This window comes from Somniosus microcephalus, chromosome 8, assembly GCF_052327205.1.
Source record: "Somniosus microcephalus isolate GS21.2 chromosome 8, FLI_Smic_1.0, whole genome shotgun sequence".
Lineage (NCBI taxonomy): Eukaryota > Metazoa > Chordata > Chondrichthyes > Squaliformes > Somniosidae > Somniosus > Somniosus microcephalus.
Window position 1 is genome coordinate 10,496,652 of NC_140994.1, and position 19,284 is coordinate 10,515,935.

The following is a 19,284-nucleotide window of genomic DNA, read 5'->3' on the forward strand; positions in this document are numbered from 1 at the left end:
AGACTCCAGATTCAGCTCCGCTCCACACAGACTCCAGATTCAGCTCCGCTCCACACAGACTCCAGATTCAGCTCCGCTCCACACAGACTCCAGATTCAACTCCGCTCGACACAGACTCCAGATTCAGCACCGCTCCACACAGACTCCAGATTCAGCTCCGCTCCACACAGACTCCAGATTCAGCTCCACTCCACACAGACTCCAGATTCAGCTCCGCTCCACACAGACTCCAGATTCAGCTCCGCTCCACAGACTCCAGATTCAGCTCCGCTCCACACAAACTCCAGATTCAGCTCCACTCCACACAGACTCCAGATTCAGCTCCGCTCCACACAGACTCCAGATTCAGCTCCGCTCCACACAGACTCCAGATTCAGCTCCGCTCCACAGACTCCAGATTCAGCTCCGCTCCACACAAACTCCAGATTCAGCTCCACTCCACACAGACTCCAGATTCAGCTCCGCTCCACACAGACTCCAGATTCAGCTCCGCTCATACAGACTCCAGATTCAGCTCCGCTCCACACAGACTCCAGATTCAGCCCCGCTCCACACAGACTCCAGATTCAGCTCCGCTCCACACAGACTCCAGATTCAGCTCCGCTCCACACAGACTCCAGATTCAGCACCGCTCCACACAGACTCCAGATTCAGCTCCGCTCCACACAGACTCCAGATTCAGCTCCGCTCCACATAGACTCCAGATTCAGCTCCGCTCCACACAGACTCCAGATTCAGCTCCGCTCATACAGACTCCAGATTCAGCTCCGCTCCACACAGACTCCAGATTCAGCTCCGCTCCACACAGACTCCAGATTCACCTCCGCTCCACACAGACTTCAGATTCAGCTCCGCTCCACACAGACTCCAGATTCAGCTCCGCTCCACACAGACTCCAGATTCAGCTCCGCTCCACACAGACTCCAGATTCAGCTCCTCTCCACACAGACTCCAGATTCAGCACCGCTCCACACAGACTCCAGATTCAGCTCCGCTCCACACAGACTCCAGATTCAGCTCCGCTCCACACAGACTCCAGATTCAGCGCTGCTCCACACAGACTCCAGATTCAGCTCCACTCCACATAGACTCCAGATTCAGCGCTGCTCCACACAGACTCCAGATTCAGCTCCGCTCCACACAGACTCCAGATTCAGCTCCGCTCCACACAGACTCCAGATTCAGCTCCACTCCACACAGACTCCAGATTCAGCTCCACTCCACATAGACTCCAGATTCAGCACCGCTCCACACAGACTCCAGATTCAGCTCCGCTCCACACAGACTCCAGATTCAGCTCCGCTCCACAGACTCCAGATTCAGCTCCGCTCCACACAGACTCCAGATTCAGCTCCACTCCACACAGACTCCAGATTCACCTCCGCTCCACACAGACTCCAGATTCAGCTCCGCTCCACACAGACTCCAGATTCAGCTCCACTCCACACAGACTCCAGATTCACCTCCGCTCCACACAGACTCCAGATTCACCTCCGCTCCACACAGACTCCAGATTCAGCTCCGCTCCACACAGACTCCAGATTCAGCTCCGCTCCACACAGACTCCAGATTCAGCTCCGCTCCACACAGACTCCAGATTCAGCTCCGCTCCACACAGACTCCAGATTCAGCTCCACTCCACACAGACTCCAGATTCACCTCCGCTCCACACAGACTCCAGATTCACCTCCGCTCCACACAGACTCCAGATTCAGCGCTGCTCCACACAGACTCCAGATTCAGCTCCGCTCCACACAGACTCCAGATTCAGCTCCGCTCCACAGATTCCAGATTCAGCTCCGCTCCAGACTCCAGATTCAGCTCCGCTCCACACAGACTCCAGATTCAGCTCCACTCCACACAGACCCCAGATTCAGCTCCGCTCCACACAGACTACAGATTCAGCTCCGCTCCACACAGACTCTAGATTCAGCTCCGCTCCACACAGACTCCAGATTCAGCTCCGCTCATACAGACTCCAGATTCAGCTCCGCTCCACACAGACTCCAGATTCAGCCCCGCTCCACACAGACTCCAGATTCAGCTCCGCTCCACACAGACTCCAGATTCAGCTCCGCTCCACACAGACTCCAGATTCAGCACCGCTCCACACAGACTCCAGATTCAGCTCCGCTCCACACAGACTCCAGATTAAGCTCCGCTCCACACAGACTCCAGATTCAGCTCCGCTCCACACAGACTCCAGATTCAGCACCGCTCCACACAGACTCCAGATTCAGCACCGCTCCACACAGACTCCAGATTCAGCTCCGCTCCACACAGACTCCAGATTCAGCTCCGCTCCACACAGACTCCAGATTCAGCTCCGCTCATACAGACTCCAGATTCAGCTCCGCTCCACACAGACTCCAGATTCAGCTCCGCTCCACACAGACTCCAGATTCACCTCCGCTCCACACAGACTTCAGATTCAGCTCCGCTCCACACAGACTCCAGATTCAGCTCCGCTCCACACAGACTCCAGATTCAGCTCCGCTCCACACAGACTCCAGATTCAGCTACGCTCCACACAGACTCCAGATTCAGCACCGCTCCACACAGACTCCAGATTCAGCTCCGCTCCACACAGACTCCAGATTCAGCGCTGCTCCACACAGACTCCAGATTCAGCTCCACTCCACATTATCTCCAGATTCAGCTCCGCTCCACACAGACTCCAGATTCAGCTCCACTCCACATAGACTCCAGATTCAGCTCCGCTCCACACAGACTCCATATTCAGCTCCACTCCACATAGACTCCAGATTCAGCACCGCTCCACACAGACTCCAGATTCAGCTCCACTCCACACAGACTCCAGATTCAGCTCCACTCCACATAGACTCCAGATTCAGCACCGCTCCACACAGACTCCAGATTCAGCTCCGCTCCACACAGACTCCAGATTCAGCTCCGCTCCACAGACTCCAGATTCAGCTCCGCTCCACACAGACTCCAGATTCAGCTCCGCTCCACACAGACTCCAGATTCACCTCCGCTCCACACAGACTCCAGATTCAGCTCCGCTCCACACAGACTCCAGATTCAGCTCCACTCCACACAGACTCCAGATTCACCTCCGCTCCACACAGACTCCAGATTCACCTCCGCTCCACACAGACTCCAGATTCAGCTCCGCTCCACACAGACTCCAGATTCAGCTCCGCTCCACACAGACTCCAGATTCAGCTCCGCTCCACACAGACTCCAGATTCAGCTCCACTCCACACAGACTCCAGATTCACCTCCGCTCCACACAGACTCCAGATTCACCTCCGCTCCACACAGACTCCAGATTCAGCGCTGCTCCACACAGACTCCAGATTCAGCTCCGCTCCACACAGACTCCAGATTCAGCTCCGCTCCACAGATTCCAGATTCAGCTCCGCTCCAGACTCCAGATTCAGCTCCGCTCCACACAGACTCCAGATTCAGCTCCACTCCACACAGACCCCAGATTCAGCTCCGCTCCACACAGACTACAGATTCAGCTCCGCTCCACACAGACTCTAGATTCAGCTCCGCTCCACACAGACTCCAGATTCAGCTCCGCTCCACACAGACTCCAGATTCAGCTCCGCTCATACAGACTCCAGATTCAGCTCCGCTCCACACAGACTCCAGATTCAGCTCCGCTCCACACAGACTCCAGATTCACCTCCGCTCCACACAGACTTCAGATTCAGCTCCGCTCCACACAGACTACAGATTCAGCTCCGCTCCACACAGACTCCAGATTCAGCTCCGCTCCACACAGACTCCAGATTCAGCTCCGCTCCACACAGACTCCAGATTCAGCTCCGCTCATACAGACTCCAGATTCAGCTCCGCTCCACACAGACTCCAGATTCAGCTCCGCTCCACACAGACTCCAGATTCACCTCCGCTCCACACAGACTTCAGATTCAGCTCCGCTCCACACAGACTCCAGATTCAGCTCCGCTCCACACAGACTCCAGATTCAGCTCCACTCCACATAGACTCCAGATTCAGCTCCGCTCCACACAGACTCCATATTCAGCTCCACTCCACATAGACTCCAGATTCAGCACCGCTCCACACAGACTCCAGATTCAGCTCCACTCCACACAGACTCCAGATTCAGCTCCACTCCACATAGACTCCAGATTCAGCACCGCTCCACACAGACTCCAGATTCAGCTCCGCTCCACACAGACTCCAGATTCAGCTCCGCTCCACAGACTCCAGATTCAGCTCCGCTCCACACAGACTCCAGATTCAGCTCCACTCCACACAGACTCCAGATTCAGCTCCACTCCACACAGACTCCAGATTCAGCTCCGCTCCACACAGACTCCAGATTCATCTCCACTCCACACAGACTCCAGATTCACCTCCGCTCCACACAGACTCCAGATTCACCTCCGCTCCACACAGACTCCAGATTCAGCGCTGCTCCACACAGACTCCAGATTCAGCTCCGCTCCACACAGACTCCAGATTCAGCTCCGCTCCACAGATTCCAGATTCAGCTCCGCTCCAGACTCCAGATTCAGCTCCGCTCCACACAGACTCCAGATTCAGCTCCACACAGACTCCAGATTCAGCACCGCTCCACACAGACTCCAGATTCAGCACCGCTCCACACAGACTCCAGATTCAGCTCCGCTCCACACAGACTCCAGATTCAGCTCCGCTCCACACAGACTCCAGATTCAGCTCCGCTCATACAGACTCCAGATTCAGCACCGCTCCACACAGACTCCAGATTCAGCTCCGCTCCACACAGACTCCAGATTCACCTCCGCTCCACACAGACTTCAGATTCAGCTCCGCTCCACACAGACTCCAGATTCAGCTCCGCTCCACACAGACTCCAGATTCAGCTCCGCTCCACACAGACTCCAGATTCAGCTACGCTCCACACAGACTCCAGATTCAGCACCGCTCCACACAGACTCCAGATTCAGCTCCGCTCCACACAGACTCCAGATTCAGCGCTGCTCCACACAGACTCCAGATTCAGCTCCACTCCACATTATCTCCAGATTCAGCTCCGCTCCACACAGACTCCAGATTCAGCTCCACTCCACATAGACTCCAGATTCAGCTCCGCTCCACACAGACTCCATATTCAGCTCCACTCCACATAGACTCCAGATTCAGCACCGCTCCACACAGACTCCAGATTCAGCTCCACTCCACACAGACTCCAGATTCAGCTCCACTCCACATAGACTCCAGATTCAGCACCGCTCCACACAGACTCCAGATTCAGCTCCGCTCCACACAGACTCCAGATTCAGCTCCGCTCCACAGACTCCAGATTCAGCTCCGCTCCACACAGACTCCAGATTCAGCTCCACTCCACACAGACTCCAGATTCACCTCCGCTCCACACAGACTCCAGATTCAGCTCCGCTCCACACAGACTCCAGATTCAGCTCCACTCCACACAGACTCCAGATTCACCTCCGCTCCACACAGACTCCAGAATCACCTCCGCTCCACACAGACTCCAGATTCAGTGCTGCTCCACACAGACTCCAGATTCAGCTCCGCTCCACACAGACTCCAGATTCAGCTCCGCTCCACAGATTCCAGATTCAGCTCCGCTCCAGACTCCAGATTCAGCTCCGCTCCACACAGACTCCAGATTCAGCTCCACACAGACTCCAGATTCAGCTCCGCTCCACACAGACTCCAGATTCAGCTCCGCTCCACACACACTCGATTCAGCTCCACACAGACTCCAGATTCAGCTCCGCTCCACACAGACTCCAGATTCAGCTCCGCTCCACACAGACTCCAGATTCAGCTCCACTCCACACAGACTCCAGATTCACCTCCGCTCCACACAGACTCCAGATTCACCTCCGCTCCACACAGACTCCAGATTCAGCGCTGCTCCACACAGACTCCAGATTCAGCTCCGCTCCACACAGACTCCAGATTCAGCTCCGCTCCACAGATTCCAGATTCAGCTCCGCTCCAGACTCCAGATTCAGCTCCGCTCCACACAGACTCCAGATTCAGCTCCACACAGACTCCAGATTCAGCTCCGCTCCACACAGACTCCAGATTCAGCTCCGCTCCACACACACTCGATTCAGCTCCACACAGACTCCAGATTCAGCTCCGCTCCACACAGACTCCAGATTCAGCTCCGCTCCACACAGACTCCAGATTCAGCTCCGCTCCACACAGACTCCAGATTCAGCTCCGCTCCACACACACTCCAGATTCAGCTCCGCTCCACAGACTCTAGATTCAGCTCCGCTCCACATAGACTCCAGATTCAGCACTATTCTACATTAACTCCAGATTCAGCTCCGCTCCACATTAACTCCAGATTCAGTACAGTTCCTCCTAGACAACAACAAGAAGTTGCATCTATATAGCACCTTTAATGTTAAGGCATTTCACAGGAGCGTAAATCAAACAAAATTTGGACCGAGCCACATTGGGCGATATTAGGACAGGTGGTCAAAAGCTTGGTCAAAGAGGAAGGTTTTAAGGAGCATCTTCAAGGAGGAGAGAGAGAGAGGTGGTCAGGCGGAGAGGTTTAGGGAGGGAATTCCAGAGCTCGGGGCCCAGGCAGCTGAAGGCACGGCCGCCAATGGTGGAGTGATTGAAATCGGGGATGTGCAAGAGGCCAGAATTGGAGGAGCGCAGAGATCGCGGAGGGTTCAGGCTGGAGGAGGTTACAGAAGCCTCATGAGAGAGATTGTTATCGGCCAGATGTTGCCTAACTCATGTATTTGAAGTTTATGACTATGCTCATATCGTTGATCATTGCTAACATAGAAGAGATTACGAGGGCACTAGTTGATGTGCCAAACCGTTTCTCATGGACAAAAGGTGAAATAAATTGTTGATATTTTATAACTAATCAGTTTCAGCAGTCCATACCTCATAAATTAAGTACCAGACTTGCCCGCAGTCTACTTAGAAGAGCAAACCAGGCGTTGCTTTCTGCATCACATACCGCCATATTGTTCCACACAGGTCCAACCGAGCTGAGTATCCTGGCGAAGTGTAGCCCATGTCTGGCCAGCCCCTGCGAGAACCAAGGAACCTGCCAGGAAGACCCCTTGGAGTATTACAGATGCAGCTGCCCGTACGGCTACAAGGTAAAAGTGGATTCACAATGATCCTTTCGAACCCTCGATCAGACCCCAGCCTGTAACTCACTCCCGGGTATCTGTTATTCTATATATAAACCCCCGAACCCTTCGATCAGACCCCAGCCTGTAACTCACTCCCGGGTATCTGTTACTCTATATATAAACCCCCGAACCCCTCGATCAGACCCCAACCTGTAACTCACTCCCGGGTATCTAATAATAATAATCAACTTTATTGTCATTGTTAGTGCACAAGTGCAGTACAACGAAATGTAGGCTTGCGGCTCCCGAGAGTGTACATTTAGATTAAGACATTTAAACATTCAACATACATTTGGCTTGTAATACATTAACATAAACATAATAAAGTGCATTGGCAGATGTGCAGGCTTTAGAGTTTATTTGTGGAGTTCAGTAGGATGACAGCCCTGGGAAAGAAGCTGTTCCTAAATCTGGTCGTACGGGTGCGAATGCATCTGTAGCGTCTCCCAGATGGCAGGAGGGCGAACAGACTGTGGCTGGGGTGGGTAGGGTCTTTGATGATGGTCCGTGACCTCCGTAAACAGCGTTTCTGGTATATGTGCTCTATGGTCGGTAGCCGGGTGCCGGTAATGCGTTGGGCAGTTTTGACTACCCGCTGCAGGGCTTTCCGGTCATAGTAGCTACAGCTGCCATACCATACTGTGATACAGTTTGTCAGGATGCTCTCTATTGTGCAGCGGTAAAAGTTAGAGAGGATCAGGGGTGACAGGTTACATCCCTTCAGCCTCCTTAGGAAATATAGGCTGTTACTCTATATATAAACCCCCGAACCCCTCGATCAGACCCCAGCCTGTAACTCACTCCTGGGTATCAGTTATTCTATATATAAACCCCCGAACCCCTCGATCAGACCCCAGCCTGTAACTCACTCCCGGGTATCTGGTATTCTATATATAAACCCCCCGAACCCCTCGATTAGATTCCAGCCTGTAACTCACTCCCAGGTATCTGTTATTCTGTATATAATCCCCCGGAACCCCTCGATTAGATTCCAACCTGTAACTCACTCCCGGGTATCTGTTATTATTCCATATATAAACCCCCCGGAACCCCTCGATTAGATTCCAGCCTGTAACTCACTCCCGGGTATCTGTTATTCTATATATAAACCCCCCGAACCCCTCGATTAGATTCCAGCCTGTAACTCACTCCTGGGTATCTGTTATTCTATATATAAACCCACCCGAACTCCTCGATTAGATTCCAGCCTGTAACTCACTCCCGGGTATCTGTTATTCTATATATAAACCCACCCGAACCCCTCGATTAGATTCCAGCCTGTAACTCACTCCTGGGTATCTGTTATTCTATGTATAAACCCCCCGAACCCCTCGATTAGATTCCAGCCTGTAACTCACTCCCAGGTATCTGTTATTCTATATATAAACCCCCCCCAAACCCCTCGATTAGATTCCAGCCTGTAACTCACTCCCGGGTATCTGTTATTCTATATATAAACCCCCCGAACCCCTCGATTAGATTCCAGCCTGTAACTCACTCCCGGGTATCTGTTATTCTATATATAAACCCCCCGAACCCCTCGATTAGATTCCAGCCTGTAACTCACTCCCGGGTATCTGTTATTCTACATATAAACCCCCTGAACCCCTCGATCAGACCCCAGCCTGTAACTCACTCCCGGGTATCTGTTATTCCATATATAAACCCCCCGAACCCCTCGATTAGATTCCAGCCTGTAACTCACTCCCAGGTATCTGTTATTCTGTATATAAACCCCCCCCAAACCCCTCGATTAGATTCCAGCCTGTAACTCACTCCCGGGTATCTGTTATTCTATATATAAACCCCCCGAACCCCTCAATTAGATTCCAGCCTGTAACTCACTCCCGGGTATCTGTTATTCTATATATAAACCCCCCGAACCCCTCGATTAGATTCCAGCCTGTAACTCACTCCCGGGTATCTGTTATTCTACATATAAACCCCCTGAACCCCTCGATCAGACCCCAGCCTGTAACTCACTCCCGGGTATCTGTTATTCTATATATAAACCCCCGGAACCCCTCGATTAGATTCCAACCTGTAACTCACTCCCGGGTATCTGTTATTATTCCATATATAAACCCCCCGGAACCCCTCGATTAGATTCCAGCCTGTAACTCACTCCCGGGTATCTGTTATTCTATATATAAACCCCCCGAACCCCTCGATTAGATTCCAGCCTGTAACTCACTCCTGGGTATCTGTTATTCTATATATAAACCCACCCGAACTCCTCGATTAGATTCCAGCCTGTAACTCACTCCCGGGTATCTGTTATTCTATATATAAACCCACCCGAACCCCTCGATTAGATTCCAGCCTGTAACTCACTCCTGGGTATCTGTTATTCTATGTATAAACCCCCCGAACCCCTCGATTAGATTCCAGCCTGTAACTCACTCCCAGGTATCTGTTATTCTATATATAAACCCCCCCCAAACCCCTCGATTAGATTCCAGCCTGTAACTCACTCCCGGGTATCTGTTATTCTATATATAAACCCCCCGAACCCCTCGATTAGATTCCAGCCTGTAACTCACTCCCGGGTATCTGTTATTCTATATATAAACCCCCCGAACCCCTCGATTAGATTCCAGCCTGTAACTCACTCCCGGGTATCTGTTATTCTACATATAAACCCCCTGAACCCCTCGATCAGACCCCAGCCTGTAACTCACTCCCGGGTATCTGTTATTCCATATATAAACCCCCCGGAACCCCTCGATTAGATTCCAGCCTGTAACTCACTCCCAGGTATCCGTTATTCTATATATAAGCTGCCCGAACCCCTCGATTAGATTCCAGCCTGTAACTCATTCCCGGGTATCAGTTATTCTATATATAAACCCCCAGAACCCCTCGATTAGATTCCAGCCTGTAACTCACTCCCGGGTATCTGTTATTCTATATATAAACCCCCCGAACCCCTCGATTAGATTCCAGCCTGTAACTCACTCCTGGGTATGTTATTCTATATATAAACCCACCCGAACTCCTCGATTAGATTCCAGCCTGTAACTCACTCCCGGGTATCTGTTATTCTATATATAAACCCACCCGAACCCCTCGATTAGATTCCAGCCTGTAACTCACTCCTGGGTATCTGTTATTCTATGTATAAACCCCCCGAACCCCTCGATTAGATTCCAGCCTGTAACTCACTCCCAGGTATCTGTTATTCTATATATAAACCCCCCGAACCCCGCGATTAGATTTCAGCCTGTAACTCACTCCCGGGTATCTGTTATTCTATATATAAACCCCCCGAACCCCTCGATTAGATTCCAACCTGTAACTCACTCCCGGGTATCTGTTATTCTATATATATAAACCCCCCAAACCGCTCGATTAGATTCCAGCCTGTAACTCACTCCCGGGTATCTGTTATTCTATGTATAAACCTCCCCGAACCCCTCGATTAGATTCCAGCCTGTAACTCACTCCTGGGTATCTGTTATTCGATGTATAAACCCCCTGAACCCCTCGATTAGATTCCAGCCTGTAACTCACTCCCAGGTATCTGTTATTCTATATATAAACCCCCCCGAACCCCTCGATTAGATTCCAGCCTGTAACTCACTCCCGGGTATCTGTTATTCTATATATAAACCCCCCCGAACCCCTCGATTAGATTCCAGCCTGTAACTCACTCCCGGGTATCTGTTATTCTATATATAAACTCCCCGAACCCCTCGATTAGATTCCAGCCTGTAACTCACTCCCGGGTATCTGTTATTCTATGTATAAACCCCCCGAACCCCTCGATTAGATTCCAGCCTGTAACTCACTGCTGGGTATCTGTTATTCTATATATAAACCCTCCGAACCCCTCAATTAGATTCCAGCCTGTAACTCACTCCCGGGTATCTGTTATTCTATGTATAAACCCCCCGAACCCCTCCGACCCCTCCTTTTCCCTGGTTCTCTAATTGTTTGTAAACTGTTAAATCTCTAATATTTTCCAGTTCTGACAAAAGGTCATCGATGTGGTTTCTCTCTCCACAGATGCTGCCTGACCTGATTATTTCCAGCATTTTCTGGTTTTATTTCAGATTTCCAGCGTCCGTAGTATTTTGCTTTTTCTTTAATTGCCAAATTCTGATATTGCGGAATAAATCTTGGGTGGACGTCGGGTCTTTTTTTGCGTCTCCCGTGAGATCACGTGACTACACCACGCCTCGGCGGACATGTCGAACAGACGAGATGCCATTTTCCTGTTCGAATGTGCCTAAATGTGTTATAACTGGGTTATGAACACCTAAAGAAAAGAAAGACTTGCATTTATATAGCGCCTTTCACGACCACTGGATGTCTCAAAGCGCTTTACAGCCAATGAAGTACTTTTGAAGTGGAGTCACTTATAATGTGGGAATAGATTCATAGGGGCGTGAAATTCGGTCGCGCTCCGTTTCGGGGTGGTAACGTTGGCGAGGCGAGACATCCTGCGCCCAGCGAGGAAGTCCCGCCCCGGCCGGGAAATGTGCCTTACCGCCCCGCCCAGGAAGTGGTGCGCAATGTCGGGCGTTCCACTTCCTGGTGGGGCGGTAACCGAGCCGATGTCGGGGCACGATCGGCAACGCTCGGCGGAGGCTCCACGGAGCGCTGCCACGTTTCAATGCCCCTCCCCTTCAGTTAAAGGGGAGGGCCACTGCACACTCTGATGGCCCCAACTAGGCCACCAGGGTAGGGTGATGCTAATTCCCCTAGTCCTGGACTCCCCAACCAGCGGAAATAGTTTCTTACATCACAGAAGGAGGCCATTCGGCCCATCGTGCCTGTGCCAGCTCTTTGAAAGAGCTCTCCAATTAACCCCACTCTCCCGTGGTCTTTCCCCATAGCCCTGCAAATTTTTCCTTTTCAAGTATTTATCCAATTCCCTTTTGAAAGTTACGATGGAATCTGCTTCCACCGCCCTTTCAGGCAGCGCGTTCAAGATCACAACGGCTCGCTACGTGAAAAACATTCTCCTCTTCTCCCCCTCTGGTTCTTTTACCAATCACCTTCAATCTGTGTCCTCTGGTTACCAACCCTCCTGCCACTGGAAACAGTTTCTCCTTATTTACTCCAGCAAAACCCTTCATGGTTTTGAACCTTCATAGTGTTGTGTGTACACAGTCGAAACGGAAAGCATCATCTACGCCAGCAGTGACGTTCACACTTCAATGAGCGCAAAAGCTCAACGAGAAGTAACTTTTATTTTTTTCTCCAACTCTTCCAGGGCAAGCACTGTGAATCTCCGATCAACGCCTGTATCAGTGGCCCTTGTGAGAATAGAGGGACATGTCATGTGAAGGAAGGAGACTCGAGTGCATTCTGGTGAGAGGAGAATCTAATATGCTTTACTTCCATTTTTCTGTGTGGCAGTCTGTTCATATATTCCCCCTTGTGTTATCTGGGTCCTAATTGACCCTGAGCTGAGCTCCCAACCCCTTCACCGAGACCGCCAATTCCATCTCTGTAACATTGCCCGTCTCCGACCCTGCCTCAGCCCATCTGCTGTTGAAACCCTCATCCCCTGCCTTTCTTACCTCTGGACTCGACTATTCCAACGCACTCCTGGCCAGCCTCCCACATTCCACCCTCTGTAAACCTGAGCTTGTCCAAAACTCATGTCCTAACTTGCACCAAGTCCCTCCGAGATAGGGAGGGGCGAGGCCACAGCAGGATTTGAAAACAAGGATGAGGATTTTAAAATTGTGGCGTTGCTGGACCGGGAGCCAGTGTAGGCCAGCGGGCACCGGGGGTGATGGGTGAACGGGACCTGCTGCGAATTAGGACACGGGGCAGCAGAGTTTGGGATGAGCTGATGTCTATGGAGGGTGGAAGAACATTGGAATAGTCGAGTCTGTAAGTGACAAAGGCATGGCTGAGAGAGATAGAAGGTGAATGCTGAGCGACTGCTGCTTCCTCGACTCCCGCCCTTCCACCCCTCAAACACAGGACCGTGACCCAGGACTGTAACTCGACACAGTACAACACATGTCTTCCTGGGGGTGGGGTGGGGGTGGGGGTGAGACTGCGGAGTTGTGTAAATAATCAGGGGGATTGAATTCCATTGGCTTGAATAGATTGGGGGTGAATTTGATCCGCTGTGTAAACAGACCCTGGCATTCCCAGCTGCCTTGCTCAGTAAAACTCGCTCTCCACTCTTTACCCTATCATTGTTTTTTTTCTGTTCTTTCCTCTCCTGTTTTCTCCCTGCATCGTGTGTGCAGTTGGGGGAGGGGGGGCGAGAAATCAGTCTATCACCAGCACCTTACCCGCAACCCCTGCTCCCCGCGTCCCGCCCAGTCTAACCCTGTCCTTCCTGCTCACTGTCCACCACACTGTTCGGTCCCTCGGAGGTGTCTCTCAGTACACGGGCAGCTCACACTATTGCTGCACACACGAGGCTAGACAGTGAGTTTCAGCTTGCTATTCCACCATTAGGGGCATCACAGCTGTGCCTGATCCGTCCTCACTCAACATCCCTCACTCACTCACAAACTCACTCACTCACATTCACAATCGCACACACTCACCATCACACACTCTCTCACACACACTCTCTCACACACATACTCTCACACACTCACTCACACACACTCTCACACACACACTCACTCTCACACACTCTCACACACACTCACACACTCTCACACACTCTCTCTCATACACTCTCACACACACTCTCACACACACTCACACACTCTCACACACTCTCACACACTCTCATACACTCTCATACACTCTCACACACACTCACTCTCACACTCTCACACACACTCACACACTCTCTCTCATACACTCTCACACACACTCTCACACACTCTCTCTCATACACACACACTCACACACATACTCACACACTCACTCTCACACAACATCCCTCATTCACTCACACACTCACTCACTCACATTCACAATCGCACACACTCACCATCACACACACTCTCACACACACTCACATACTCTCTCTCACACTCACATTCTCTCTCACACACACACACACTCTCTCACACACACACACACTCTCTCACACACACACACACTCTCACACTCACACACACACACTCTCTCACTCACACGATCAGGAACAGGAACCCTGGCCAATTCCCCCCTTTTCCGAGTCCAGGAACACTGAGACCAATGGTAAAACCCGCGTCCGTGTGGCCGAGATACGATTGGATAATCTCATCGAGTTATCGGGAGGGGGAGAAGCCTCTATTATTTCGAGGGTGGAGGTGTTTTCTCCCATTCCTGTTCCGCTTGTCTCCGGGCGAGTTTCCGCTCGGAAACCAGCCACAGAGGAACAGACGAGCAGCGCCTCGGTGTCTGTGCAACTCCATCCTCCGCCCCACCCATTTAACCCAGCGAGGCCCTTTCTCCAGGTCTCTGTTTATTCAAACAAAATAAAAGAAAGACTTGCATTTCTACAGCACCTTTCGTGACCTCGGAACGTCCCAAAGCGCTTCACAGCCAATTAAGTACTTTTAAATGCAGTTACTGTTGTAATGTAGGAAACACGGCAGCCAATTTGTACACAGCAAGCTCCCACAAACAGCAATGTGATAATGACCAGATAATTTGTTTTAGTGACGTTGATTGAGGGATAAGTATTGGCCCAGGACACCGGGGATAACTCCCCTGCTCTTCTTCCAACAGTGCCATGAGATCTTTTATGTCCACCTGAGAAGGCAGACAGGGCCTCGGTTTAATGTCTCATCTGAAAGACGGCACCTCTGACAGTGCGGCACTCCTTCAGTACTGCCCCTCCTACAGTGCAGCATTCCCTCAGTACTGCCCCTCCAACAGTGCATCACTCCCTCAGTACTGCCCCTCCAACAGTGCAGCATTCCCTCAGTACTGCCCCTCCAACAGTGCAGCACTCCCTCAGTACTGCCCCTCCGACAGTGCAGCACACCCTCAGTACTGCCCCTCCGACAGTGCAGCACACACTCAGTACTGCCCCTCCGACAGTGCAGCGCACCCTCAGTACTGCCCCTCCGACAGTGCAGCACTCCCTCAGTACTGCCCCTCCGACAGTGCAGCACTCCCTCAGTACTGCCCCTCCGACAATGCAGCACTCCCTCAGTACTGCCCCTCCGACAGTGCAGCGCTCCCTCAGTACTGCCCCTCCGACAGTGCAGCGCTCCCTCAGTACTGTCCCTCCGACAGTGCAGCGCTCCCTCAGTACTGCCCCTCTGACAGTGCAGCGCTCCCTCAGTACTGCCCCTCTGACAGTGCAGCACTCCTTCAGTACTGTCCCTCCGACAGTGCAGCGCTCCCTCAGTACTGCCCCTCCGACAGTGCAGCTCTCCCTCAGTACTGCCCCTCCGACAGTGCGGCGCTCCCTCAGTACTGCCCCTCCGACAGTGCAGCACTCCCTCAGTACTGCCCCTCCGACACTGGGAAGGGTCGCTGCTCATTTAGCCCTTGTGGTTGTTGGCTGTTGTTAAGGTTTATGTGTGTTTGAGCTGATTCCATCATCGACCACCTGTTACCCCGACAGGTGTACCTGCCCGGAAGGCTTCCAGGGGAGCACGTGCGCCACAAACATCGATGACTGTGAAGGGAACGCCTGCAAAAATGGAGCCACTTGCTCAGATGGAATTAATAACTATACCTGCCTGTGCCCACCGTATCACAGAGGTAAGTCGTTGCTATAAAGGAAGACTGACTGAGACAGGGGGCGGGGCCTGGAGGGAGGCTGGGAAGCTATAGAAGAAAGAACTTGCGTATCTACAGCATCTTTCACCACCTCGGGACGTCCCAGGGCGCTTTACAGCCAATGGAGTACTTTTGAAGTGTAGTCACTGTTGTAATGTAGGAAACGTGTGCACAGCAAGGTCCCACAAACAGCAATGCGATAGTACAAAAGGAAAATACTGCAGATGCTGGTAATCTGAAATAAAAACAGAAAATACTCAGCAGGTCAGGCAGCATCTGTGGCGTGAGTTAACATTTCAGGTCGATGACCTTTCATCAGCAATGTGATAATGTGCAGATAATCTGTTTTAGTCATGTTGATTGATGGATAAATATTGGGCCAGGACACCCTGGGGAGAATTCCTCCGCTCTTCTTCGAAATAGTGCCATGGGATCTTTTACACCTGCCTGAGAGAGCAGACAGGTCCTCGGTTCAACGTCTCATCTGAAAGACGGCACCTCCGACAGTGCAGCACTCCCTCAGCACTGCCCAGATTTTGTGCTCAAGACTCTAGAGTGAGACTCGAACCCACAACCTTCTGCCTCAGAAGCGAGAGTGCTACCCACTGAGCCGCGGCTGACTCTGTGTGAGGGACGCAGGGATGGGGTTGATTCGCAGCCGAGGCAGAGCGAGAGGTGAATGTTTAAGAGCAGCACTGGTAACGTCTCAGGTTTCGAGTGGATGAGCGGGTGAGTGTAGCACCTGCTAATGTCAGGCTTCGGCACAACACTCGCAGTGCTGCATTCAGCCCTGATTAGAGGTTTGGCTCGAATAACTACAAATTAGTAATTACCTTCAATTGTACAGTACACATCGCTGGCACTAGCATCACACTGCTAATTAAGAATTAGCGGAGCCGAGGAATCCTATGCAATTTACCCGGGAGGTAGTGAATGAACTGCATCTCTACATCCAGTAAATTGAATTCGTGACTTCGTCCTTGTCTCCACCAGGTCGTTGGGGTGGTCTCAGAGTGCTGGCTCTCTCTCGCTGTCTCTCTCCTTTCTTTTTGAACCCTTCTCTCCCTGGTTACTCTCCTGAAAGCAGTAACTCCTCTTGTGGGGGGGCGAGCGCAGGTCCGAGGATTCCGATACCGTATGTGTACACATGCCTGGCCGTTCACTATTTGACTGAGGGAAGCATCGCGGCTGAAGCCGACGTCCGCTTCAAGCAAATCAGGAGTGAGAATCTTAACTAATCATAGAGTCATACAGCACAGAAGGCGACCATTCGGCCCATCGTGCCTGTGCCGGCTCTTTGAGAGAGCTCTCCAGTTAGTCCCACTCTCTCCCTGCTCTTTCCCCATAGAACAGCAAATTTTTCCTTTTCAAGTATTTATCCAATTCCCTTTTGAAAGTTACTATTGAACCTGCTTCCACCGCCCTTTCAGGCAGCGCGTTCCAGATCACAACAACTCGCTGCGTAAAAAAAAATCTGTGTCCTCTGGTCACCGACCCTCCTGCCACTGGAAACAGTTTCTCCTTATTTACTCTGTCAAAACCCTCATCATGTTGAACACCTCTCTAAAATGTCCCCTTAACCTTCTCTGCTCTAAGGAGAACAATACCAGCTTCTCCAGGCTCTCCACATAGCTGAAGTCCCTCATCCCCCTCACACTGATCTCTCTCCCCCACCCACCCCCCCCACCCCCCAAGGCACTGAGGCAAACTGTGCCCGACTCAGTACTTACAGGTCAGTATAGCTGAGCACCAGATAAGGCATTGTTTGTACCTAGCAGGCCATCAGGGGGAGCGAGTCCTTTTACCTTGTGCAACCATTTCTGACGGTTGAAGTCTGCTGAGGTAGTGTCACTTACGCAGTGCCCGCAACACACGGGAGTGGCCCCTCGGATGTCGATTAAATCAATTACAAGGGTGGGGGCCACTTTTAAAGAAATAAATAACTTGCATTTCGACAACCTCAGGATGTCCCAAAGCGCTTTACCGCCAATGAAGTACTTTTGAAGTGTAGTCACTGTTGTAATGTAGGAAACACGGCAGCCAATTTGTGCACAGCAAGCTCCCACAAACAGCAATGTGATGATGACCAGATCATCTGTTTTTTTAGTGATGTTGGTTGAGGGATAAATATTTTCCCCAGGACACCGGGGAGAGCTCCCCTGCTCTTCTTCAAAATAGTGGCCGTGGGAACTTGTACGGCCACCTGAGAGAGCAGACGGGGCCTCGGTTTGACGTCTCATCCAAAAGACGGCACCTCTGACAGTGCAGCACTCCCTCAGCACTGCACTGGGAGTGTCAGCCTAGATTTTTGTGTTTCAGTCTGTGGAGTGGGACAACTTTCTGACTCGGAGGCGAGAGTGCCACCCACTGAGCCACAGCTGACACTATGATGAGTGATGTATTATCAAAGTTGAGTACAAGCTGCGTCACTGGCCAGGCATGACCTTGTTCTCTGTTTTGGTGCAGGAGATCTGTGCGAGGAGTTGGTTGACAATTGTGCGCCCGAGTTAAACCCTTGCCGGCGAGACTCCAAGTGCGTGGTCACCACAGAGGGGCCCAAGTAAGTAAATTACTGGAGTCACGACAGTCTGAGCAGATCAGAGCCACTCATTGTGATCTCAGAGAACAGGATTCTGATTTTATTAAACTCTGAATTAAATTGGTGGGATCATACTGATATACTGGGGGCAGTGTAGAGGGAGCTTTACTCTGTATCTATCCCATGCTGTACATGCCCTGAGAGTGTTTGATGGGACAGTGTAGAGGGAGCTTTACTCTGTATCTAACCCGTGCTGTACCTGCCCTGGGAGTGTTTGATGGGACAGTGTAGAGGGAGCTTTACTCTGTATCTAACCCGTGCTGTACCTGCCCTGGGAGTGTTTGATGGGACAATGTAGAGGGAGCTTTACTCTGTATCTAACCCATGCTGTACCTGTCCCGGAGTGTTTGATGGGACAATGTAGAGGGAGCTTTACTCTGTATCTAACCCGTGCTATACCTGCCCTGGGAGTGTTTGATGGGGCAGTGTAGCGGGAGCTTTACTCTGTACCTAACCCGTGCTGTACCTGCCCTGGGAGTGTTTGATGGGACAGTGTAGAGGGAGCTTTACTCTGTATCTAACCCATGCTGTACCTGCCCTGGGAGTGTTTGATGGGACAGTTTAGAGGGAGCTTTACTCTGTATCTAACCTGCGCTGTACCTGCCCTGGGAGTGTTTGATGGGACAGTGTAGAGGGAGCTTTACTCTGTATCTAACCCGTGCTGTACCTGCCCTGGGAGTGTTTGATGGGACAGTGTAGAGGGAGCTTTACTCTGTATCTAACCCGTGCTGTACCTGCCCTGGGAGTGTTTGATGGGACAGTGTAGAGGGAGCATTGCTCTGTATCTAACCCGCGCTGTATCTGCCCTGGGAGTGTTTGATGGGACAGTGTAGAGGGAGCATTGCTCTGTATCTAACCCGTGCTGTACCTGCCCTGGGAGTGTTTGATGGGACAGTGTAGAGG

The 19,284-nt window shown here is 51.6% G+C and overlaps 1 protein-coding gene across 2 annotated transcripts in view; it reads left to right on the top strand.

Annotated features, from left to right (window-relative positions):
- Window positions 1–19,284, top strand: part of slit1a (slit homolog 1a (Drosophila)) — a 328,910-nt gene that overhangs the window by 281,585 nt on the left and 28,041 nt on the right. For both annotated transcript variants that reach the window (XM_085994232.1, XM_085994233.1), the window contains exons 27-30: window positions 6,970–7,094; window positions 12,352–12,449; window positions 15,625–15,764; window positions 18,249–18,342. In XM_085994232.1, coding sequence (XP_085850358.1) covers window positions 6,970–7,094; window positions 12,352–12,449; window positions 15,625–15,764; window positions 18,249–18,342 — 457 coding nt within the window. The remainder of the gene's footprint in view (window positions 1–6,969; window positions 7,095–12,351; window positions 12,450–15,624; window positions 15,765–18,248; window positions 18,343–19,284) is intronic.